We start from the raw sequence: 25,690 nt of genomic DNA, 5'->3' as shown, positions 1-25,690 counted from the left end.
ATATAGTGTAACTAAAATCTCACCATACATTCAGACAGTATTACGGTATGGCAAACCCAACATGTAGTCCTATTTCATAAGTACTGAGTCATTTCAGACACAGCCTTTGACTTCAAGGGATACTCTCCCTTTGTTTAGTGTGCTGCAGGTTGTTCACTCTTCATCTTCAACCTCTTGTCCAGCTTCTGCACACTTCTTCTTCTGTACAGTCTGTGTTGCACTACTGCACAGTAAATTAAAAAAGTTTCGATAGCTGCAGGAGGAGTGGCCCAACATTTGGCAGGAATATGAGGACTTTTGGTGCCACACCGCCTCGGCAGCCCCACTAGCTGTATCGGTGCTGAAGGGCCCCAGTATGTTAATTGGCTTTATTGGCTGCACCTGTGGAGGTGCGGATGATAGGACTGCCTGGTGAGACTTGCAGGCTGCTGTTTTTGCTTCTACACTGCAACATGTTCACAGTTGCTTGTAATCCTACGGATGACTCGTCCTGGCACAGACCTGAGGAAATGTGTAACAGCTGAAGAAAAAATGTTCAAAGGCTGTCCTCGAAAATAAGAGTGAACGTCACGTATTTAAACACAGTTGGTGGTGTGGTTCGGTGCACAGTGAGCCCTCTGAGCACGGTGCCACCGAGGCCCCGCCCATGTCGTGACGTAGCAGGGAGAGTGCTGAGATGAGGGAGGAAAGCGGCTTTAATTGTAGGATAGCGAGAAGAGCCAGCGATGGCTTCGCTCAGGCAGGAGCAGCGCTACGGGCTCTCCTGTGGAAAAAATAACAAAAACAGCCCCAACACAACGCTGTACCATGTCAAGCTCACGGACACGGCCATCAGAGCGCTGGAGGCTTACCAAAATCTCAAGGTACCCTTTTTTTGTCCTGTGTTTTCTGACGAATTATTTCTCCCACACCTCTGAAAGTTAGCGTTTGAGCTTCTGTTCTTTGTAAAACAACAAAAAATTGTTGCGCTTTGCTGGAAAAAAAAATGACCGTGCTTTTATTTTTGTAGCCACCTTTTTCTTTAAACTTGCTGTCTGTTTTGTGGCGTAAACACACTGAGTCGCCTATTACTAGCTGCTTGCGTCTACGTTATTTACCCCTGAATCATTTGGACCACTGCTGCACAGCAGAGCAGGACAGAACCCAGTGGCTCCTCAGCCGTTTGCTCTCAAACCTTCCTAGTGCTTGAAAGTAAAGCTTAGAGCCCGCAGTTTGGCAGCACACGCTGGTTCACTTATTGACTAGTAGTTAGTTTCACTCCCAGTTATCTCCAGTGGACACTATTGAGAGCACACGGGCTTTTAATGATTGTGTAACTTCAACTTGCATTTAAACAGATTACGGTGTGAATGTGTTTACTGGATTAATTAAGGTTCCACACTTACCTTTGCAACAATGCCACAACAAATGCCATCTTTCTTTCTACTCTTTCCTTAGGGAGCTTTACAAAGTGAACCATCAATCCGTTTCAAAGGAAACCAGGGGGTAAGTGTGATGTCTTCTGTTTTTTTTCTTTTCTTTCCTTCTTTCAACAGGTTCAGCTTTATGTGCATATTACCGTCATTTAAAAACAACCAGGCTGAAGTCGAGGGTCGCTTTCCAAACCCCTTTTACCTGTGATACAGTAGGTTATAGGCATCTGCATATGTCACAGCTTCAGCTCATTTGCTTAAATGGATGAAACTGCATTATGGGATGAGTGGTTGTGGTGAGCAGGCACTTATCTCACCGTGACTTCTTTTGAAACCCCAGCAGATAATTTCTTGTTTTCCTTGTATTTGTTACCCTCGGCTGCTGACTCGCCTGCTGCACTGTGCCGCCACCCTCACAGAGCTGGGGTGGGAGCTTATTGCTGGTCTTTTCCAGATAGGAGGCATGCAGGTTACTGGGTCAGGCTGGTGACTGTGCAGAGGCTTTGTTGGGTCAGTGAACGGCGCTGGGAAGAGGATGAAGAGGAAAGAGAGGGAGAGGGGGGGAGACATTGTCAGAGCCAGAGTCAACATGGAGAGACGATCAAATCGTTCAACTTTGCCTTGTGTGCATTCTCTTTGGGGAAATGCAGTGTAATGTGCACTTGTGTGCGTGTATAATACATTAAGATATAATGTGTTGGCAGCTTTTCTTCAGCTCTTTGATACTGAGCCATGTTGTGCAGTAAGGAGCCTGAACTATGTGTGTTTTGACTTCAGTCAGGAGCAGCTGTGTCCTTGGGGAATACTTACTTTTCAGTCAATGCTAATTGCACAGGCTGGTTGGAAAGAGTTGCAACCCCCTTCCTGTCACGACAAGACAAGCAGAGTGGGTGTAAGTTTTCGAAAGGGGGCTTGTGTGGTTAACAGACTGGATGAAACCTGTATGGGTGGTGAAACCTTACTTTGTGTGTGTCTTTTGTGTGACAGTTTTAACTCGGAAAGGACAGTATTTGTTTGTACTTTCTGACCGTAAGAGTACATTTTACATTGAGCTCCTGCATGGTTCTAAGCTGACATTACTCAAAGTGCAGTGTAGGATTTATTGTCTGGTCATACTTGTGTCCATGGAGCTCAGGTACTGAAGGTGGTCAGTCAGCTGTTTTTTGTTTGGATGTTTTTTCCCTCTCATTTGTTTGTTTTGTTGGAGTTTTGGCTCTAAAGATTATAACTGCGACACCCAGCGCACAAAGCACTGATAAGAATACATGTGACATTTGAATTAAGAGCAATGCTGCAAATCCAAAGCTGTGAGACCGTATTTGCTGATAAGTACTAGTAGTTAGCCATGAAACTAAACACAGTAATTCGATTAAGGTGTTCTTTATAAGAGAAACTGATCTAATTGTAAAATAAATCCCTGTTAGCTTAGTATTTTCATTTTGTATTCCTTTACTGGCTTTGTCTTGCGCATGCAAGTGGGAAGTGGCAGATTTTTCCAAGGATCCAAGCACGTGCGCCTTTAATTTGGGAGACTGCTGGACTGAAATATATCAGTACAGCAATACAAATAGTTCCTGACAGCTCTCTTGTGTGCTCTGATGGCTGAAGAATTGCAGGGAATATCACACCACTCTTATGTGGCACAGAGAGCTAAAGTTATTAGCCAAATTAGTGTTTAGAGGTAATTACAGTGGTTATAATGCTCTTGATTACAGAGTGAGGCATCATGACTTCAGTTTGCATTAGCTTTCGCTGTCTGCCTTACTCAGACATCTGTAACTGTGTGTGTGTGTGTGGTTCTGACACATTTTTGCTGGATTAATAGTGAGGCTGATGACATGAACTCTGGCCTGATTATTTTTCCATCCCATACCCAGGTTAGAGTCCCACCTTTTAACTATAAAGGGCAAACGCACCTTAAAGGAGAATTCCGGCATTTTTACAAACATATCCCATCTGTTGGAGACCAAGGGAAGTTGGCCAAAGGGAAAAACGGGAGAAATTTTCATGCCCGCTGCGCAAAGTTGTCCGATTGCGCTGATTTCCATGAAAGCGGGCTCTATCGGGCAAGCTTTTAACCTTTCCTGAGGCTCTTAACGTGTATCAAAATACTTTTTACCAAATTGGCCGTGGTGTCAGTAATACAATTCAACCCAGGGGCTAACCATACCATTAGCTAGCACAGACATTATACATTTTGAGATTTCAAAAACAGCGCACCTACCTTTCTCAGCTTCCGTGTTCCACAGGCGTGCGCACAAATTAATCGATCGCCGAAGTCATACACTATAGTATTCCAAAGTACTGTCTTCCTCTGTGGTCAGTGCAATACAATGTCCACATCTGCACCACCATGTCTCCCCAATGCGTGACCTAGCAGCAGCTCCCGTTTCTGGATCATCGTTTTGAGCCATCCTCGCTGCATCTTGTGCCAACAACTCTTCATCAGTGTATTCTGGTTCAAAAAGATAACCCCGACCATCAAACTCGTCAAACTCTTCCATTCCAACATCAGAATCTGACGAACTATCCATCTCGAAATGGCTTCCAATAAAATCCCGAGGGTTCTTATCTCCCGCAGCTGAATAATGGGCGAAGGTGTGCTCCTTTCAGCAGTCATGTGACACGTCATGACATCACGGCGAAAATGGGTGTTGAAACGAGTCAGCTGTTCGATAGGAAACAATAACAAACATGGCAATGTGTAGTTCGGTTCCCGAGGGTCGTTTTTGGTGGACAAAAAGACAGTTTTGAAATACTATAGTGTATGACTTCGGCGATCGATTAATTTGTGCGCACGCCTGTGGAACACGGAAGCTGAGAAAGGTAAGTGCGCTGTTTTTGAAATCTCAAAATGTATAATGTCTGTGCTAGCTAATGGTATGGTTAGCCCTTGGGTTGAATTGTATTGCTACTGACACCACGGCAAATTCGGTAAAAAGTATTTTGATACACGTTAAGAGCCTCAGGAAAGGTTAGAAGCTTGCCCGATAGAGCCCGCTTTCATGGAAATCAGCGCAATCGGACAACTTTGCGCAGCGGGCATGAAAATGTCTTGCGTTTTTCCCTTTGGCAAACTTTCCTTGGTCTCCAACAGATGGGATATGTTTGTAAAAATGCCGGAATTCTCCTTTAAATGCCAAGGTGGTGTAAAGGGCTGAGCATAGATATCTATAACCTCTACATTAGTCCCTCGCAAACGTATGTCTACATGTTACAGTGTTTGATGGCACTTGGGGACAATCTCATAGATATGTGGAAACAATCTGAGCTGTGAGCTGCTCTTGGTTGTGTTGGTTATTTAGCTTTGCTCTGTTGTTGAAAAGCCAGAAGTCGGAGTAGAAAAAGATCTGCTTTGTGATGGAATACAACTAAGTGTTGAGGTAATCAAAAGTGTCCTGTGTAGCTGTTGTCTGTGCTGTCACTTAAGCTTCTTTGCTATTTATAGTTTTTGGGTTTTTTTTGTCATTGTTGTGAAATTGGTAGTTGTTGATCGCTCCCGGCTCAAGCTAACTTTCATTTGATCAGTATTAGATTAATGCATAGTTTTTGGATGGCTGTACGTATGTTCATCTGTATTTTAGAAAATAGCCATTTGCAGAGACTTGGAGAGGTGCAGATTGATTCTCCTGTGAAGGTATAAAACGGCGATAAGTTGGCACGGTTGCATGCACATTTGAGTCCAGCTGTGTTTACAGCTCACCGTGGCCATTTAAATGGACCACCATTCCTGTTCACATATATACAAGAGTAGAGTCAATTTATTAGCCCAGGTACGATGCGGGGAAAAACAATAAAGACATTCTGCCGCTTCCAACTTTCTCCGCATATGATCATGGTTCATGTAAGCTTAGCTGAATTCACTGCACAGATATAGTCTTCAATTTACTTGAATGGTGATTTTTGTCACATGAATCTGTGGTTATAAAATCTAAATTTTATTTGAGCAGAGCGGCAGTCTGGTTTTGAGCAGACGTGTATAAAAATGCTATCGTCATCACTATGCACATTTTGCTGTGAATATGTGCATGCTGTTTGTCACATTTATTTGTTTGCTTAACCTGGGTGTGGATGGGGTTTTTTTGTTTTGTTTTTTCCTTAATGTGGGTGTGTTTTGTTTATGTTCTGTCCTGTGTGGTCCAAAGACATGACTTATTCATGTCCAACCTCCTTTTTCCTGTCCTGCCTCCCTGTGCCCATTGTGCTGCAGTTGTCAGTCTGGCAGAACCAGAGTTGATCCCCCGAGGACCCTCTTTAAGTTGTGTGTATGTTAGTGTGGGTTGACTGCATGATTGAAAGTGAATTTTTGATACTGGGTTTACAGCAGATGTGTGTTTGAATGCGCAGATCTGTCTGTGTGTGCGTTTGGGCTGCCCATGCTGAGATCCTGGGAGTCCCCTTGGGTTGTGTGTTGTCTCCTCTGATTTGAATAACAATGAGCAGGGGAATGCAGGCTATGTGTTGTCGCCCTCCCTGGATCACCCAAAATGAATCGGGTTTTTCAGCCCAATGCACTGCCATCAGTCCAGATGTGATGTGGCCTGCCCTGAGGGTTTGTTTGTGCCCAGCATGATAGAAGCGTCCCTGCTGTGGATAATGGAGTGGAAACTGAGACTAGGAACACTCCAAACGTCCTCCATCGTAGACACGTTTGTTTAATGTCGAAATTAATGTGGCACCGTTTTGTTGTTTGTTTTTGTTTTGTTTCCTTTTTTTCTTTTTCTTTTGTATCTGGAAAAACTGAAGTTACATCAGTTGCAGTAAATGCTTTAGGTTGGTGTGAATTACTGGCAGATTATCTAAATACATTCAGGTACACTCTCTATTGCAAAAGAGCTTTCTTTTCTTATCCGTAATCTCCTCAGTATATTTTATGTGCCGTGTATGTCAGCTGTGGTAAACCTGTTTTCTCCCAGACAACATTAAGTAGTGTTGGCCCACAAAGGGAAAATTGTTTTGGGATTATGATGTTTTAAACGGCACAGCCTATTTCTACCTCTTCTAAAAAGCCAACAATGAAAATCTTATGCTCCGACCACATTAGTTTCTGTTGCAAGAGTGTGATTGCTGAACGAAGACAAACATCCCTCTGGGATCCAAAAAAATGGGTTCTCTGTCTGATTAGGCCGGGTCGAGATATGGAGCACATCTTGGCTTGCTGAGGAATGCGTCCTGTGTAATTGCCTCATGTGACAACCGTAAGTTAATGAGGCATAGATGGGGTGTTTGTGACCCTGCCCCCCCTGACGTGTGTCATACATGGTATGGCTCCACATGTCTGGAAACTAAATGTTGCGCGGAGTAGAAGTAGAGGCTTTAGTTGGGCCCCATGACCCACAATTTGGTGAAATACGCATTTTGGCCCTCAGGCACCTGCCGGAGACATATCATTCTTGGCAGTCGAGGGGTAAACCCCAGAGGAAGCTTGTGGCGCTGGACCCCTGCCTGTCTGCCTTATTCTCAGCGACTGCTGGAGCTTGCATCTCTGGCAGCAGCTCTGCCCCTCTGTGAAAATGAAAAGGAATGGAAGGTGATTACAGGCTGGGGCTTGATTACATGCACTGTCTCCCACTCAAAGCAGCCACATTAATCACCCAGCGTCAGCATGTGGAACTCAGCGAGGGAGAAGACTCTGCAGCTTCAAGTGTTGACTGATTGACTGTGGGATCATAAACACACCCCTGCATTAAAAACACACAAGAAATGCTAGTTTCTGTCTTTCCTCTTCAGCTCTGCTGCCCCCGTCTTCTCTCTTCCATGCAACGAGAAACACAGACGCACATTGTGTTTTGCATCTTTGTCCTCTGTTGTAGGAGGAGGGGACTTGTCTTTAGTGGCAAGTGTCAACTTGTGGTCCTGGGAACAATTCACTTCTTTTGTTTGCGATGAGATGATGAGCAGTAGTGTTTACTGAAGTGTGGTATGGATGAGGGCAGTGGGTGGCTGTGGTCTGTGCTTCTGTGTGTGTGTGTGTGTGTGTGTGTTTCTAAGCCAGTGGTGGAGATGTTTCCCTGATCACTCAACTTTGGCCTCACTTTTATGAGTGGCAGTAATGCTGATTACGGCCTTGTGAGAAACTGGAGCTGGGCCTCTCTTTGCTCATGCTGGATTAACATGCACTCACACTTGCAGAGTTTGCCGTAGCAGCCACCCCAGAGTGACTTGGCTCCTGCTGATAACAAACAGAGGTGGTGGCGACAGGTTTAACTCCCTCCTCCTCCTCCTGCATGTCCTCCCCTCTCCTCCCATCTACCAGAAAGGGGAAGCAGTGCCATGGCATCTCACTCCGGAGCCGAGGAGGCCCGGACAAAAGACAGCCTGTGTTCAGACGGCCATTACTCAGGCTGCAGAGGATGTGGAAACAATAGCCTGCATGAGATCTACACCCAGACCTCACATTCACCCAAAAGCTTGCAGGAAACATAAGCCCTGTGCACCGACAGCAGTCTCTTACAGTTTTTGTTCCATCAACTTTATAGTTTGATAAAGCCCGGAAAATGAGCCTTTCCCCTTCTGCGCCTTCAGCATGTGGAGACATTTATGACGGCTGACCGTGAACTTCAGCTCATTAAGATAATGTCTCCACACAAATTTGACAGTTTTCACTTTATTTGTATCAAACCTTTTGCAGTCCATAGTTTTGTGAGGAAGTGTCTGTTTCTTTCACTAATTTTTCCCACGTGAGATGTTTAAATCAGTTTTGTTTGTTTAGTTTTTTTAACTGAATTAGTTTAAATATCAAGATATATCAAATTCAGCATCTCAGCATATTCACTTTGTAACTAAGTGGAACTGTAATAACTGACTAGTGTTCACTAATTCAATATTTTAACCCTTTTGGGATATTAGGGATGTTACCATGGTGAGAATTAACGAGAAAAAAGACTCATGCATAAAAAAAATAGCTTTATATCGCTGTACTCTGATTTACACACAGAAGTGTCAGTTTAGCTGGAGAATCTATAGGGTCCAGGGACATGCAGGTAATGACTCATTCTGACTTAAAATGCAGCTGCAGTGACTCCTCATAAGCCGATTCTGGGAAAAGTAAAAAAAAGTCAATCAGCTGTTACACCATGATAAATATAGCAAAAAGGTGTAAGACCCGAGGGGCTGTATGTCTGTAAAGTGGAGGAAGCGACCTGTCCTGTTTGGTTCCGTTTGTAAAAACAGCGGAAAGGACACTCGGAGGGTGACGTTTCAGTTAACACTGTACAATAAAAAAAATTTGGCACACTTACTTTTCAATCATCTGATTAATGCAATGTTGACCTGTTCCACATCATATATTACTAGCATAAAAGAAACGTGGCAATAGGTTGGCCTCAAAGATGGCCGGAGATTAAATTCCGACTCTGTGTCAGTGGACAGCAATCCTCCCACAGTATTTGGACTATTATGTTTGTATGAGTTGGGGATGGGATTTTTGTTTCATATTCCTGATTACATGGAGGGCATAGTTTTGAGAGATGGCACACATATTTATCTGCCTGTAAAATTTTAATGTTTGCGACCATCCAAAGTCTTAATTCCATCCATATTACTCTAAACTCAGAGGATTAGCCTAGTCGGACCCAAAGTTGCTTCTATTTACTGCCTTCTAGCCTTCTTATTGTGCACAGAACCCTGTTGGAGCTGGTGTTGCTAGATCTTGTGACAGAAACAGCAACCCAATCTATGAACGAGTGCCCAAAACAAGTGGCTCTGTCCTTTAAAAAGAAACAACCTAGAAAGTTGCTTATAATGAGCAGGCATGGCAACTCTAGAGTAGATGATTATAGAAAAGTAGCTTTATATTTCACAAAATGCCTTAAACTCTGGTAGGATGTAATATTACAAATAAAGTGGATACATGTCTGCATAATACTGCTGTACTTCACATTAATTATTGCTTTCTCCGAATATGACTTTTAAGATGATCAGAAAATGTTGTTTACATGGCAGTATCTTTTTTTCAGAATAAGGCCTGAATACCAGAATATTTCTGTAAATGTAGCCACTGCTGGAATTGAAGATGATGCATGTCACGGTATAACTGCTGTTAAGACCCTAATTTAAGCAGCCAACCGATATGAATTCAGCATGAAATGAAGCTCTTACTTATGAGACATTGGCACGCTTGGAAAAGCATTCAAACGAACCTAAACTGAATAAATGAGGAGAGAAAAGGTTCAAAACAAAATGTCTAGTATTCCAAGAAGAAAATCCAGTTTATTGTAAGCCTGCTGTTTAATTGTGGCAAGGAATAAGCAAAGGGAGTCAAATGGAGATGTAGCCTACAATTGAGCAGATATGATCAGTCTGCATACATCAGTGCTGCAGTGTGTGGCTTGCATTAAGCTTAAAATGATGATATCTTTGTCTGTTGGTGCTTCATTTTTTATATACTGATCATATTGACACAGTTTCCTTTCTTTGTTTTTAAGATGCAAATGTTATTGGAAACTTGTAAAAGGAGTCTGTTACTGTCTGAAACAGGAAAACTGATAAAACTTCTCAAAAGAATGAAGAAAACAGATGGAGACAGGCTTATGCCAAGAATAACGGCTTTGAGAGAGATTGATGGAGACAAAGGATGGAGGGAGAGACGGAGGCAGACTAACAGATGGACGTTGCACCATAGACAAGAATTTGGAAAGGCTTTATGTTTAAAAATGTAGAAATTGGTGAAAAGGTATAAGAATCAATAGAAGACAGTTCAGAAGCTTGGTTTAGGTTTTAAAGTTAAAATATCTCAAAACATTTGTTGGATTCGGGCACTACTTGCTTTGCCTTTTGGCCTCCGAGGGTCACGAAGCTTTACTGGGGTCACACAAGTCCCTCTCAAGGGCTTTTTGTTTGTTTGTATGTTTTACATGTTTCAAGAAAAAAATACTTTTTTTTTCCTTTTTTTTTTTTTTTTTTTTTTTTTACAAACTGTTTTCCATTTCATCATCTTGGTAACTTGTTGCTTGTTCGTTCTTCCAGTCTTTCATTTCTGTTCATTCAAGAGTCGAGAAGTTTAGAAGCAACCCGCTGATTCTCTGAATATTTCACTTGAAAGGAAGTCAATAAATATTTGATTATTTATGGTCAGTTGAATTCTTAAAGAGCCAAATCCTTTGTAAGAGCTCCTCTCTGGATTTAAGTTGCTGTGTGTGCCTCTCGGGGGACCGTGCTTGGCTTTTGTGTTGGAACCTGAAGTGCTTGTTGTGGTTTTCACAGTGGGAGCTCAGACATCTGCCCATGGAAGTCGTACAAGCAATGGTCAAACGATAAATACCGGAGAGTTCTCCTACGTGCACTGCATGGCAGGACATCTTCCACAGCTGGACTTCTGTGGCAGTACAAAGTACAAACAATTGAACAGAGTCTCTGAATTATTTATTGTTGTTGCTGTGGGGAAGACCAGAGGAAGTGTCCTCTGACCTCTTTAACCAAGCAGCAGGTTTTTATCATAATTGAATGCTGCCTTTTTATGAGGATAACACTTGGGTTGAGATGTTTAATTTTCCCCCAGAAGTGTATTGTAAATCGCCTTTTTGTCACGTCATGTGTTGTACATGGCCAACACACATGAGATGTGAGGTAAATTCAAAGACATTGTTAAAAACAAATATTTCTGGCATGAGTCAGCTATGCTAGGAGCTTAGTAGCCTCGAGGCTAATTCATAGTTTTAGTATTTTTATGCAGAAAACATTTTGTGCTTGGAGAGAAGGATGCAGCTCCATTCATGTGTCGGTTCTATAAAGTTGGCATATTCTTTGTACTAAAAAGGAAATGATGACTTCTTTCCTGACATAGGAGAAAATCCTATGGCACTAAAACAAGTAAGTGTTTAAAGAGTGAAGATGATATTGTCAGTGTGTCATTGAAGGCCTGCTTTTTTTCTTTTAAGGATGAATTATTAATATGTGGATAACTTCAAATCTCCTTGCAGAGTCGTCGATTATTTATAGTTGCTGTCCTGCTTATTCTTTCTTTCTTTCTTTCTTTCTTTCTTTCTTCCTTCTTTTTCTTTGTGCTAAATTATTTGACCCCTTTAGACTATTTCCAATCCTGCAGTTTGCAAGTGAAACATGAACTCTTGCTTAAAACCAACCTGTCAGCTGTTTTTGTCGTTTAATAGCTAGTTCATACTTTCACATCAAAAGGAGTTTATTGTTTGGAAAGTGGGGGTAAAATGTGCAAAAACTAAATGGTGCAGCGACCTCTTGTTTTTGCATTGCCAATTTTTTATTTTTTTTTTTTTTTTATCACTTTAGTGGTTGTTTAAATAACAAGGTTTTTAAACTTTACTGCCGTTTAGGGAATGACTAAGTGGTGATTTAAAAGATGGAACACGCATCCCATTGGAAAATGTTAATGAAAATGTCTCCTTAGGGTGATCCCTATAATCAACATTTTGTTTTTCTCTCTTTTTGAAGACTCAAAGTGTGACCTTTTAAGTGTATCAGTGAGAGGTTAACCTGTGGCTAACATTACACAATCCAGCAAGGTCACACCAAAACACATGTTATGTAAGAAACTGAGGTCTACCTGAGCAGCTGCATGCAAGATACTCTGCTCGCACAGTTCAGCCGTATATAGTTTGTATAAATTCCTGCCGTGAAAAGCTGCCAGTAAAGACATGTGCAGCAGCATGATAAGAAAATAAGAGCCAACGTCTGTGTGGCTTTGCTGCACACAGCAGAAAGTTGAGCCGAGGCTCTTTCACATCATTATTTGCTCCGGTCAAGTTCATAACCTATTTAGCCTTTAGTTGTTTTCATTGTGTACATTACCTTCATTAACACTGAGTAATTTAAAGAATAAATGGATAAAAACAACAACACAGGGAATAGTTTTATTTTATAGCCTCAGTCAGCATATTGATAACTTGGTGTGTTGTTCCCAGTTATATTGTATTCTTTTTTTCATAGAATTTGACTTATTTTATACCACCAGAAAACATTTATTTTCAATATGCTTGTGTGGTTTAAAGGAGCAATGTTACCTCATGATAAATCAGCTGCTGTCAAATCGTGACATTTTCTCAGCTCTTGATTTGATACTTATGATGGAATGTTGTTTAAATGGAGTGTGCATGTATGTATATATTAGTAATGTTGCATTATAAATGGAAGGCTTCAAATACACAATGCATTCGGTGATTGGTATCAGCCGATACTGCTCCCAGCAATCTGTGAAAATGTATTTTATATATATGTGTGTGTGTCCTGCCCTGCCCTGCCCTGCCCTGCCCTGCCCTGCCCTGCCCTGCCCTGCCCTGCCCTGCCCTGCCCTGCCCTGCCCTGCCCTGGAGGTTGCAGCCTTGGCTCTGCTGTGCTCCACTGAGTCTGCCAAGAGATCTCAAGGACGCCTCAGTGGAGCAAACTCTTAAAAACACTGCTTACCCAAGGAGATTTATTTACAGTTACAGCGCAGTACAGAATCTAAAGTGTGTGTGTGTTATACAATGCATTTACTCATGCAAAGCTGTGTTGAAAACAAATGGAGCAAATGATGGATAGTGTTGATTATTAGCCGTTTATTGGCAATATATTATGGAACATCAATGACGATGATGCACTAGAGGATTGGACTTAAAAAAATATATAAAGAAATTGCAGTTATTTATTTATTTTTTGTTGTTGTTTTTTAAGCATCCAATTTCTATACAGATGAATGGAGATGATTTGATCACAATCATTTCTAACAATTATCAAGTAATGATGATAGACCAAATGCTATGTTTTAGTTAAGTCTAAAAAGGCTTTGGTTATTTTCTAATGTTCTTTTTGTTTTGTTTTTCTCTATACGTCTTTTGTGTGATGAGATTATGCTTGTAATTTCCTCCTCAGCCTTGATGGAGGACGTGTGTGTGTGTCATCTGGTTTCAGAAAGTAATTTTCTTTAAACTGCTGATATTAACCAGTCTTTGTACAAACATTTGGTGCCTCCTTTGTGGGGATCAATGACGGAAATAGACATTGAGGGAATGAAAGAAGAGTCGGTTATCTAGGTTTCCAAACAAGTTGCCTGGGTGGGTTTTTTGTGTTCCATTATATTTAAAAGGGGTACCGGGGTTCTCTTCAGCTTACTCTCTCCAGGTTACTCCAGCTTCCTTCCAGACCTGGTTAAGTTTGAGCACCCAAACTTGATATTTGCTGCAGGCTGTTTAGTTGTGAAAATATGCACTGATTTATGTTGATTGCAAAAACCATGACTTGGACAGCCTTGTGCTTCTTGGCTACAGTGAATTTGGCAGCATAGTTGGTCTGAAATTTTGCTGAGTCGATAACTGCTTTTCCCAGCAATATATTCGCAGTGTGCAGGATGATAAAAGATGTATAAATTCTTAGGTGAAAGTTGACAAGTTGATACCAGGCCAGTGAACAAGATGTTCTGTTTTGTATTATTTGGTTATTGGTTTATGCAAGAAATGTTTTTTTTTCTGTTTCTCCTCTCAGTGCATCAAGATTCCAGCTCCAACATTGGAGTCTCCTTCTGCTCTTCGTGTCTTCTCCTTCTACTTATCCAGTGATAGCAAAGACCAGCCACAAGCCAGTTTTGACTGCATCCATCAGTATGTCTCAAGGTATGGATTTAATCAGTTGAAACCTGTTGTTTTTACATAACAATGACAGAGGTTAAGTTTACTACCATCATTATGTATTTAAAAGAAGCATATTTTGGCATCAGGAGAAATCGTGAGGTTGCAGCTTTTTGCACACAACATGGAGCAGTTAGTAGTCGTAATTTGCTTCATATTTCTGAGGCTCTCATTCCTGAGACTTGTGATACTTTATTTATGATGGGGATATGCTTGGAAACTAAAAGTTGTGCTCTGTTTCTGCCTGTGTGTGCCAGGTAGCTAATTGTGGACAAACTTTACTGGTTTTGGCTCCAGTCTTTTGCTTCAACCAAGTAAAATAGTATAACAGCATGGGCACGATCCTGCTCTCTGTGCCCCCACATGTACTTTCATTATTTATAGGACATAGAGGAGAAGATGGTCAGTGACCATGTGTGTATTTGCACTCAAATTAAGATTGAATGAGGATTAAAGGTTCCTGTTTTAATACAGTATGAAAAATGAGTTTGGCAGCACAGTAAATCCTTCTTACAGCATTCATGCACCCCAGGTTCACATATCCTACTATTTGCTTTTGTCAAAGATGATCCTTATTTTGCCGACTGGAGCCAAGGTAATCCTGGTGGTTTTCCCACATGCTCTGTCCTGCTTTGAACCAAGCTACAGGTCTATATCAAGCATGTGACATAACCTACAGTAACCATAGATCTGTCTTGAGCTGCTTTCACCACAAAGCCACATATTTGGCTGCATGGACACTGTACTGCTCTGAGACATCTAGCAGGACTGTTTTTCACAGAACTTACCGTAGGGCAAGCAGAAAGCTCTGCACTTAACCAGTGGTGTGTTGTTGTTTTTTTTTAGTTTTTTTTAAATTTGTTTGTTTTTGCAGTGATGGCCGTGAGCAGCTTGAGGGTCAAGGCAGCATCCAGGACAAGATCACTGTGTGTGCCACTGACGACTCCTACCAGATGACCCGTGAGAGGATGTCTCAGGTGGAGAAGGACAGCTGGAGCCGCTCCGCTATTGAGATCAAACCTGGAGCTACACATCCAAGTAAGATTAGACTCGGGGGGGCCCTGCGGTGGAAAAACAGTGTGTTTGTTAAAAGGCGGTTTTATGTTTTGAAGGCTAAATCAAATGGAAATGTAATAGCACCAATAAAAGTAATATGAATATTTGCCTGACTTGAAACAATACTGCTTAATTCACCGCTTAAAGCTGAAAACCAGATACTTTCCTGTTTTGATGAGCAATAAAACCAGATGTGCAGGCTGTGCTTTCAGTTACACATATGAGACCAAAGTTAAGTATAGTCTCTGGTTTTAAAAAAAAAAAAAATTTTAATGAAAATGTCCGTTTTACCAGTTTTTAAAATTTTGTTTTATCTCAACTTCTCAGAAATGGCTTTGAGCAACACCACACATTTAAGGCAAGACAAGGCATCTTTATTTATATAGCACATTTCATACCACAGGCAACTCAAAGCACAGTAGACCAGTATGAGATTTAAAGTCATGATCTTATTTTGCACTGAAAGACCTGAGTGAGATATGTCAACCCAACATGCCTTTTAATGCAAAGTTTCCTCCCCAACAATAGTTTGATTTTTGCTCAAAGCAAAAAAAAAACCATTTTCTTAATTTTTTTTTGTTGGCCCGATTCTCGACCCTCATGTCAGGGCTAGAGCTCCAGGGAACCTGAAACTCTGGTTGATCTGGGCCAAATTTAAACTTTGTAGGTTGTGTAACATTAGATCTTAAGGTGAAGATGACAGAGCAACATGCAGTGCCAAAGGGGATAACTACGCTTTAAATTCCCCTTTCAGTCTCAAGATATCTTAAATGCAGTGCGCATTATAAAGCATGCTAATACCAAACAATGCATCTGACTTACTGTTCATTCAACCTTCATAAAAGTCAATAAATACACTGAGGCAGAGGTCACATTTTCTTTAAAGCTGGGCAAATGCATACAAATTAAGAAAGATGCAAATAGATGCATATGGATAATAAAATGAAAAATACAGAACTTAATGTCAGACAAAACAAGAACAGTTCAGAGTGAGTGGCATTAAAAACCTGCAGAGACATGTAGATAAAAAATTTTAAAAAAAAGAGGAAAGCTTTAGACTTTGCTCTTTGTTCTTACAGGTTGCAAATGCATAATGAGTCAAATGTACAATGTCTCTATAATCCATGGCTGAATGGAAATGCGTTTTCCTTTTGGTGAAAACCATTCATTTTCTTTTCATCTTTTTAAATAATCAAGACGGCAAATACTATAGTAACGCAAAGATAAACATGACGGTGAAATTAATTCGGAAGCAATATTATTTCTATGAAGACAGGCCAGCACAGCCTTAGAATAGACACACACAGTGCTGTCTGTTCATGAAGTAAACCACTTCAGAAGCATTTTCATTAAATCCAATATATAATGTGATATATCAAATTAAAGCAAGAATATTTCTGCAAGAACAATAGAGGCACATGGAAATGAAATGCCTGTCAGTCATGTCTTGCGGTCCACTACAACTGTGAGCCCTCTTTGCCTATGCTTTGTTGGGTTGGTAAAATGAGACTTTAACACAAAATCCAACATAGCAGCACTTTCCTGCAGGTTTCTTTTTTTTTTTTTAGGTGCTATGAATGTGTTCATTTGTGCTTTGAATTATAACCACTGTAAAACAAGCTGTAAGTGAGGTTTTACTTCTCTGAATTACTGCTTTGTTCTGTAGTCTCACATTTTTAAACACTTCTCACACAACACTGGCTGACCTGTTGAGCAGGAGAGGAGGGACCAGGTTAGACTGCAGGGTTTGCAAACCGTGACATAAAGCAACTTTGTCTGCCTTTTTTAAAACAGTTTAAGTAAAAAATTCTGTTGTTTCCTGATCATTTGAAGATGAGCCTGCGGTTTGTGAAGCCAGATGTCCCTCCACCTTTGTGAATGGTTTACCTGAAAGATTAAAAGTACATGTTATGTAGCATTTTACAATTTGCTTTAGGTGCGGAAAGGTGACCTAATTTAGATTTCACCTCTTCCATTCTCAGTTGTATTGTCGACCTTCCCTGCCTGTGTTATTTGTGCAGGCTGGCATGCTGTGAGATGATCGTAAAAGGTGAAGGTGTGCCAATTCTAATCAGACTTGACCATTTCTTATGAAAATAATTAGTTTTTTGGAGTATTTAAAGTGAAGAGTCATCCCTATTTGTTTGAGCAGGAGTATACAGAGGAGTTCAGAGAAAATGGAGAGAAGACGGGGAGAAAGGCAGAAGCCAAAAAAGAATACATTTTGTAAATAAAAGGACATCCTCTTTGTTTGCACAAGTTCTCCACTCTTGAAATAGCATTTTTGGTGCTTTGGTTTCGAATTTCTTTTCCTGTTTGAATACCAGTAGTCATTTCAGTCCCCCAGAAGTAAAACATGTAAACAACCCCTACTAAAACATGTGTTTGGTTTTAGAGAGTTATGTTTTCTGTGCTTCAACTCTGTTATGCTATATCCAGGGCAACTTCCTCTACTCTCATTCACAGTAATACTTCCAACTCATCACCAACAGTTTCAGCACTTCAACGCTTTTCTATGAACAGGAATTCCTTAGAGATCTTTTTTTTAATGTTGTCGATAATCTCAGCCTGGCAATTAAACAACAGCACTGACACTTTGTTTTATAGGATTGCTCCGTATTATTAAATTGTTGATATTTAGGGGTTGTGAGCTTGACTAAATTTGACTTCTATTGGAGAGAGAAAAAAAATTCAATTGAAAAAGATATTATTTACTATCTGTAATTTATCATTCTTGGCTGGTAGTATACCAGTGACAATGCAGGATATTGTTAGATTTTGGCTGGGGACACTTTAGTTGTTGCACAGAAAGCTCTCTTTTCCTGTTCTTCTCCCCCACACTGACCTTCAAAGTACAGATTAACCTGTAATGGGATTAGCACAGAGAGAGATGGCTTTCACTGCTCTAACATGCCCCATGTGTTTGCAGCAGAGATGTAGGCAGTAATCAATTAAATCTTTACATTTGAGGATATATAGCCACGGGCCTTAAAGTCCTGTGACGTGTAGATAATTATCAGCAGATATTGTGATGAATGCTTTTAAATGAATTAACCAGCTGGTTAAAATAATGCTGACATATATTCTGAACAGGTACCAGAGGTTTCAAGGGTTGTCAGTCGCTCTTTCGTTGTTGCATCTTGCAGCTTGTGTTTGACCTCTACCAGGAAAATGTATTGCTATGATTGAAATGCCGTGCTCTTTCCTGAGTCCTACTTACAGAATTTACATTTCTATAAATGTAAAAAAACTCCAATCTGAGGATTTGAAGTCTTGGGGCCTGCTGACATGAGGGAGAGGAATGTGTTGTAGAATTTAAAGATGTGCAAATTTAAAACATGATTTACTTTGGAGTCTGAGGGTAACGTTGCAGTTATGCGACTAGAAGAATGACTTAATCTGATCAAGTATCACTTATCTAAATAGAACTGGCTTTTATTCTGTGTTCAGGTAAATGCATAAAGTTCCAGAAGAGACCAGCTCCTTTGTCAGCCCCAGACAGCAGCTTCTATAAGCAGTCATCCAACAACCGGAGGAACAGCAGCATGGCCACTGCAACCCTGAAGCCCCTGAAGGACCGCATCATTCACCTGCTGGCCCTCAAACCGTACAGGAAACCGGAGCTTCTGCTGTGGCTGGAACGAGAAAGAGCCGGACCGAAGGACAAGGCCGAGCTGAGTAGTGTACTTGAAGAGGTACTTGACACATCCTGCATATAAACACAGACACTTAACCTACAAGCACACACACTTTGTCTGTTCAATGTATTTGTGGAATACAGTTTTTTGCATTTATGCAACATAAATGTCATCAAAACAAATACTCGTGCACTTTTACTTGTGTGTATGCTTGTGTGTGTTTATCTGAAAACTTCCCACAGCTGAATGAATTCTTATTTACATCCACACAAACATGTTTCTGTCAGTTTGGGTTTTCATCCCCAAAACACTAACATGTATCAACACAGTGTTCCAACCATTAACATGTCATAGAACACATTTGACCCCATTTTTAACCAGCAGCTTCAATCCTAGCATTTAGTACCATTTTAAAAACCCCAGGCAGAAAATGGATGTTCATTCTAACATGACTGTAGCCCAAGATCTTACAAACTAGAGACAAATATTTGGTCTAGCAAACATAAAATCTTGGGCTCAAAGAAAACGAGAACCAGCTGTGCTTTCATTGAAGTTGTGATCTAATTTGGAGAAGTTTACTTTCTGTGACTTTCCTGTATACATTTTTGAGTAATTCCTAAATGATGTATGTGTGTTTCTACTCGCAGCACCAGTGTGTGTTTTCCAGGCCTTCTGCGTGTTGATGTGTGTGCATGCATGTGGTTTTTGCGTCGGTGCATGCGAGTAATTAGGTCGCTGCGGTAATTGTCTCTTCAGAGATTGTGTTTGCTGCTGGGCGGGTCGCTCTGTCAGGAGGCACCAGAAAGATAAATGTCCTCAGAGAAAGGCAATAGGACAAGATGTTGATACACTGTGAGAAAGAAGGTCTGAGATTTTTGGTTGGCACCAGAAGCACAGGGAGCTTTACCTTTTTTTTTCTTTTTTTTTTCTTTTTTTTTTTTTTTTTTTTTTTTAGGAATGCTGATATGTCACTTTTTTAAACTCAATTTTGTGCAAAGTAACTTTTTTTTAAACTTTTTTTTTTGCCATGACTAGGAATAATGAAATATTGTAACGAAAGAATGTATCCTAATGGCCAAATCGTTATGGTTGTTAATTTCCCACATTAATTTAATTTTAATTCACTCATTTAACACTCAATTTCAGTCAATATTGAGTCAGAATGGTGATTATTATTTTTGTTTTATTTTTTTTTATTTTGAATACGTGAAAATGATCTTAATAAGAATGTAAGGAGGTGTTGTTGCTGTTTTGGTTCGGGCTCACCGCTAGCAGCCCACAGCAAGCCGTGCCTATAAGAGAAAATGCTCTAAAGATCCATCTGTGCTCTACTTGCCCCTTACTGAACAGAAGGGTAAATTAACCACTAGCTGGTGAACATCGAGAACCTTTAGCGACTAAAGTACCTATTTCTTCCCTCAGGAACTAGTCCCAACACGTTTATTCTTGGACACATCATATATTTTCTACATTTTCCCACATGGATTGATTGTTGCACTTTTCTTGCAACCATAGTTGCACAGTCCACAGCTGTGGAGGGACTGCATTACTCTGGTTGCAGTCTACAACTTTACCTGTGAATTTCATGACCCTGCTCTTAAAGTTGAAACGGTGTTTTCTAATGTTTCAGGTGGCCAAAGTGAATCCCAAAGACAGCAGCTACTTGTTAAAGGATGATTTCTACAAGCATGTGCAGAGGGACTGGCCGGGCTACAGCGACGAAGAAAAGCAGCTGATCAGCCGGTTGTTGGCCAGGTATGTTAGAGAGGCAGCACTTTTTTTTTTTAAGGCGTCACCGTATATAAAGTAGTAATTAGAAATGGAAACTTTCTTGTTCACTTGATTGCTCTTCTTTTGGGTTTAGGCAGGAACAAGCTCATCAGTCACCTTTTTCCTCTGTTGTGCTCATCCTCTGTTTTCAGTCTGACACATCTCTGTACTCGTGCCAATCGGCGCTCGATGGCAGAGCTTGTCTGTACTCGCTTGTCAAATAATCTGCTCACTTTCATGCATGGCTATAGCTGGTCTCCTGTAAATCGACGTGACTTTGCAATGACATTGATTCAGACTAAATGCTTCTGACATCCAGAGGCTATATCAGTGTTCTTTTTCTGTCTTTAACAGAAAGTTGCAGCCACATATCAGCAACCTGTCAAGAAATCTTCAAGCAAACTCATTAATGCTGAAAACCTCAGAGGATCAAAGCGTAGCAAAAAATCCTGCTGTGGTAAATGGCTTTTTCTTTTTTTTTTTTTTTTTCTTTTTTTTTTTTTTGGTTGTGATTAACCTGTCAGTGTGTGCACAAATGAGTAAATCAAGTTGTGAATTCAGAAAGCTAAATGTCATCAGAGGGGATGTTGATACCTGCTATGTAAGTCTGCCAATCTTTCTTGGCACCAGAAGCACAGAGAGTTTTTTTTTTTTTTTTTTATGACCAGACTAATCTGGTCATAAAAGCTCCTCTTTAATCATGTTTTAAACACATGTTCATGTAAATTAGAAAACTTTGCGTTTAGATTGTAATCCTCTCGTCTTTACCCCAGAGTCGGGTGAAGTCAGTTGAAGTGAAGGTGTGAATGGCATTTCGTACCGGAGCTTGACATCACATCAGTTAAACTATTTTGCAATTTTTTTTTTTTATTTATATGATTCCTTCTATTTTCAGAAACGCCCTGTGCCTTTTGACTCACTGGACAGACTGGCTGTTAAGAGACAGAAGCTTGCAGATCAGAGGTTACAGCACCAGTCCCCAGTAAACGGACTTTTGAACAATAAAGGAGCGCACGATAATTCAACTTTGACCCTCGACCCCAGTTTCCACCCAAAGACTGAATCTCAAAGGATAAGTAACCAAACTGATAACCAAATCAGCCAACCCAGGGGCCACCACAGCCTGATACACAAACTGTACAGCAACTCTGATAGACCCGTTTCAGAGACCAGAGAGCAAGAGCCCAAAATAAACGGCCGTCAGCCACCTCAGCATGACTCTAACTGCACTCAGCAGCAGCTCGCTAACAACCAGCACAGAAAGAAGAAATCCAAAAAGCACAAGGACAAGGAGCGCGAGAGGTTAAAAGACGACAAGGGAAGCGAGTGGTTAAAGTCGAGTCCTGATCTCAAGCAGAATCCAGACAAACTTGACAGTAAGGCCCTTTTGATTATCCTTTTCACTTTTATATATATTGCATTGTTTGCTGAAATCATAAAACCCTATTTTACCACATTCCTCCTAACTTCTATGTGGCAGTCTTTGTTGTTGTTCTTGTCTGAGTGCCACATCTGTCATGCTTCAGTGGTCACACCCTTTTGTTACGTGTCTGAACTGTTTTTTCTCCCCTGCAGCTGCATATAGAATACCAGTTTATCCACACGTACTTAGAACAGATTACGAGTGAGTGCATGAGGTCGCTCTGAGTGACCATTTACCTGACAGCCCACTGCTGCGTTTGTATAGTATTATCCCTTTAGCATGACTGTGTTTGCTCCTTTAAGCTCACCCTCTTGAGTCCTCTATCTTATGTGGCTGAGTGACTCAACAGCCTGAGCAGTGCACAGGATCTCTAAGCTGAGGGGTCCCCTGACACCCTCAAGCTCTTAACCAGTCAGAGGCAGGCAGAAACGCGCACACATGCATATCGTGTGGCTTTTAGCCAAACAAAAACACATTGCTAAACATGCAGACAATGGCAAAGCATCCCATCATTGACTGTATTGACTCACCTCGGGTGACGCACTTTTCTTTTGTCTTTTTTTTTTGCTCCAGATGCTGACATGGCCTCTGAGGAGAAGCCGGATTATGTGCTGTAAGTGTAAACATGACTTAAAGTAACGCATAGTAGAACATAGCCTTGTGGCTTTCTGCCATCTTGTGTCAAAAAGAGGTATTACAGAAGAATAAAATAAAAGTCAAATGCTAGGCAATGCCGGTAGTCTCATGTAAAAAACCTTGACATATTCAGTCATTGTCCATAGAGAAAAGGGTGGTCACTACTACTTTTATCTATCTGCCGGATAAAATGCATGCTCCTTGTGTCTCCTTGTAGCGCATACGGCACCATAACGAGCTTGGAGCAACGTCAGAGGTACCAAGAGGATTTCTGTGCAGAGTATGATGAATACAAAGACCTCCATTCCCGTATCGCCACCATTACTCACATGTTTGTTCAGCTTGGGTCCAAGATCAAGAGCCTCTCCCCCGGCACACGAGAATATAAGGTATCTACAAATGAACTGATACAAGGCATGTAGCGTTGAACCAAGATATATATTTTACGTGCAGTGACATTGGTGGCAACAATTTGGTGATTTGTGCTTTGTTTTCTTTAGATAATGGAAGACCAAATACTAGAAAAGTACAACAAATATCGAAAGGTAACAGCTTTTAATCAGCATTTTCCTTCTTTTTTTTTTTTTTTTTTTGTTTATGTTAAAATCCCTACATCTTGAAACTCGGTATTAAGTTCCTATGCCAAAATGAGTAGAGAAGTGGCATTTATCACAACATGGTGGCAAGTTCATCAGCCAAAAAGCCTTCTGACTCTTAAGTTTTTCAGTGATACCATCACAAAATATTGATTCGTGGCTCTGATGGGACTGAAATATATTTACCGTCTCAAAATGGTTGAATTACGGCAACCGTCCGTGGAATTATTGCACCCAGTAGAAGCAATTTAAGATGAACTCCCACCTCCTTCACATTGGGTGCCAGTATAAATTCTGTCATTATTTTAATAGGAGGGTTTTCTGAGTGCTGTGCTGTCCTCCCACAGTACAAAGAGATGTGTTGGGTTAAGTGGTGATTATGTAATAAGTATATGCGTGTATGGTTGCCCGTCACTGTAATGAACTATTGACGTGTTCAGAGTGTACCCAGCCTCTTTCCTCATGACAGCTGGGATAGACTCCGGCCCGCTCTATTCCTGACCAGGATACAGGAAAGTACCTGTACTCATTAGATCCAGAGTACATGGCTTTAGTAGATGGACTTCCTTTTGCACAAGATAGTTTTTTTTTTTTTTTTTTTTTTTTTTTAAATGAAATTTTGAGAAAGTAATCAAATGTACGCTTTTAACAGTCGATTTAAGAAACCCCCAAAATGGCCAACAATATGTGGAAGTTCAGTAGAAAAAAAATCACAAATGAACACGTCAATGTGTTTTGGTTTAAATGTTTTTGTGGTGTCACTTAGCTGAATTTATCTTTTCCATATGTCACTGGTTGAAGATGTTTCAGGTCATTGGACGCTGGTCTGCATTATAAAAATGTTGCTCCTCAGGGCACATGTAGAATCTCATAGCTCGTAGCCGTGTTTGGAGTGCTAGTTTTCTCTCTCAGACCCTTGCCCACACCTATAACTTGCATGAATATGCAAGGCGATTTGTCCGCCTCTACTTAACTGGATGCTATCCATGTATTTTGAAGGCAATCATTTCACTGACACACCGTCTCGTCTCTCCACAGAAGTTTCCAGGCTACCGGGAAGAGAAGAAACGCTGCGAGTATCTTCATGAGAAACTGTCCTACATCAAACAGCTCATCATAGACCATGATCTCTCCAAGGCTTCCTTATAGCATTTGCTTGTAGACTTTTATATACAGAACCGTCCACTTTGCATTTACGAGTGTCAAAAGTGTTTTCACACGGGAGCGATATAAAAAGTTTTGAATGAGACTACAGCTGTGATCAAAGATGATGCTGTGATCACTGAGACCAGAAACTGATTTTTGCTCTAGTTTCTCTGAGCATATTTGCCTTGGAAAATTTAAAAGGAGAAACATAAAAAGTCACCCTGATTTTAAAAAGAAAAAGTGAAAAAAAATTTTGGAAGCAATTTTAATGGAGTTATTTTAGAGGTAGCGATGACTAACTTATTCACCCTGTTTTTCACTCTTTTTAATCAGACATTCCCTCAGGCAGCATCTCTCTTTCCTACTTTTCTTACTTTTTTTTTTGAGATTTCAATATAAGAACTGTAAAAGAGAAGATACTTTTCAATTTATACGAAGAGGACTTCCTTTGTGACAAATGATTGATGTTACCCACTTTAGAAAAACAAAATATGCTGAATGATTTGATCTCAGAATTGGCCCTTGCGTTTTATAAAGCAAGCAGGGTGAAATAAATCCACTTGTTCCAGCAACGTGTGCATGAAGTTACTAAAAGTAGATTTTTATGAAAGGTAAGGAGGATCCTGGTTTTTGTTTTAGTTTGCTTCATGAACAGAGCGTGTGATCCTGGCATATCGCAAACTTATTTTAGGGTCATTCATAAAAGCAGCGAAACTTGGAAAGAAGTCAATTAAATAAGTCTGCTGCAATTAATTGATCAACTTGCCGTCTCCCAAATGCACTTGAGTTAATCTTATCTATTCTAAGTATTTATTAACCACACCCCTGTTGTTTGAACAATGGTAAACAAACCAAAATACTTACTTTTTTCTATTCTTTTATTTTTATTTTTTATCATCAATACGTATAAAGTATTTAAACCCAGTGAAAAAAGGCGTCCATTTCATTTTGCATAGAACTACTGATGTATTTATTTTGAAGCCATTTTGTTCTCTGTTCTGTGACATTGGTATCCGCAGCTTGTAGCATCTGGTCTTATTGAATCAAAGTGTTTGTAACCGGGCAGCTGAGGAAAGCGTGTGACGGAGGTTGTGAATAGATAAAAGGTATAATGTTATATCATGTGTTTTGTCTCTGTCTCGAGAGTCTCTGGGTTAAAGTTGCCCCCTACAGGCCTCTGTAAATGAATGGACTGATACTGCAGCAAAAAGCCTACAAGCCTATAACAACAGTATGAGACACTACTCTAGTATTGTAAAGGACAGAACATGTTAATGTTGCATTTGTTCATGTTGTTCTGCATTTTTTTTTTTTTTTTTTTTTTTTTTTTTTTGGGGGGGGGGGCAGGTGAGTGGGAGAGGTAGCACTAAACTGTGGACCTTATAGTGCACAGTGAATAATTTCAGAATCGGCCCCAGAGAGCTGATTTATAGCCTTC

At 40.5% G+C, this 25,690-nt stretch overlaps 1 protein-coding gene across 1 annotated transcript; it reads left to right on the top strand.

Moving 5' to 3' along the window:
• The first annotated feature begins 591 nt into the window (after nt 1–591).
• Nucleotides 592–25,592, top strand: LOC142378956 (RNA polymerase II elongation factor ELL-like). The gene is made up of 12 exons (XM_075463976.1): nt 592–863; nt 1,438–1,485; nt 13,845–13,972; nt 14,862–15,025; nt 18,494–18,738; nt 20,312–20,436; nt 20,806–20,908; nt 21,347–21,827; nt 22,448–22,487; nt 22,728–22,899; nt 23,011–23,055; nt 24,145–25,592. Exons 1-12 carry the CDS (start codon nt 726–728, stop codon nt 24,253–24,255), a joined length of 1,800 nt encoding a protein of 599 aa, XP_075320091.1. The 5' UTR covers nt 592–725; the 3' UTR covers nt 24,256–25,592.
• The last annotated feature ends 98 nt before the right edge of the window (nt 25,593–25,690 follow it).

Source organism: Odontesthes bonariensis, chromosome 1 (genome assembly GCF_027942865.1).
Source record: "Odontesthes bonariensis isolate fOdoBon6 chromosome 1, fOdoBon6.hap1, whole genome shotgun sequence".
NCBI classification, from domain to species: Eukaryota; Metazoa; Chordata; class Actinopteri; order Atheriniformes; family Atherinopsidae; genus Odontesthes; species Odontesthes bonariensis.
This window is presented reverse-complemented; position numbering and strand designations above follow the sequence as displayed.

What these genes read in the sequence shown, in the direction of transcription:
- LOC142378956 (XM_075463976.1), top strand. Translation starts at nt 726, where the DNA reads ATGGCTTCGCTCAGGCAGGAGCAGCGCTACGGGCTCTCCTGTGGAAAA. An exon ending in AGGCTTACCAAAATCTCAAG is followed by an intron (nt 864 to 1,437) that starts GTACCCTTTTTT and finishes CTCTTTCCTTAG; the next exon opens with GGAGCTTTACAAAGTGAACC. An exon ending in TAGCAAAAAATCCTGCTGTG is followed by an intron (nt 20,909 to 21,346) that starts GTAAATGGCTTT and finishes TTCTATTTTCAG; the next exon opens with AAACGCCCTGTGCCTTTTGA.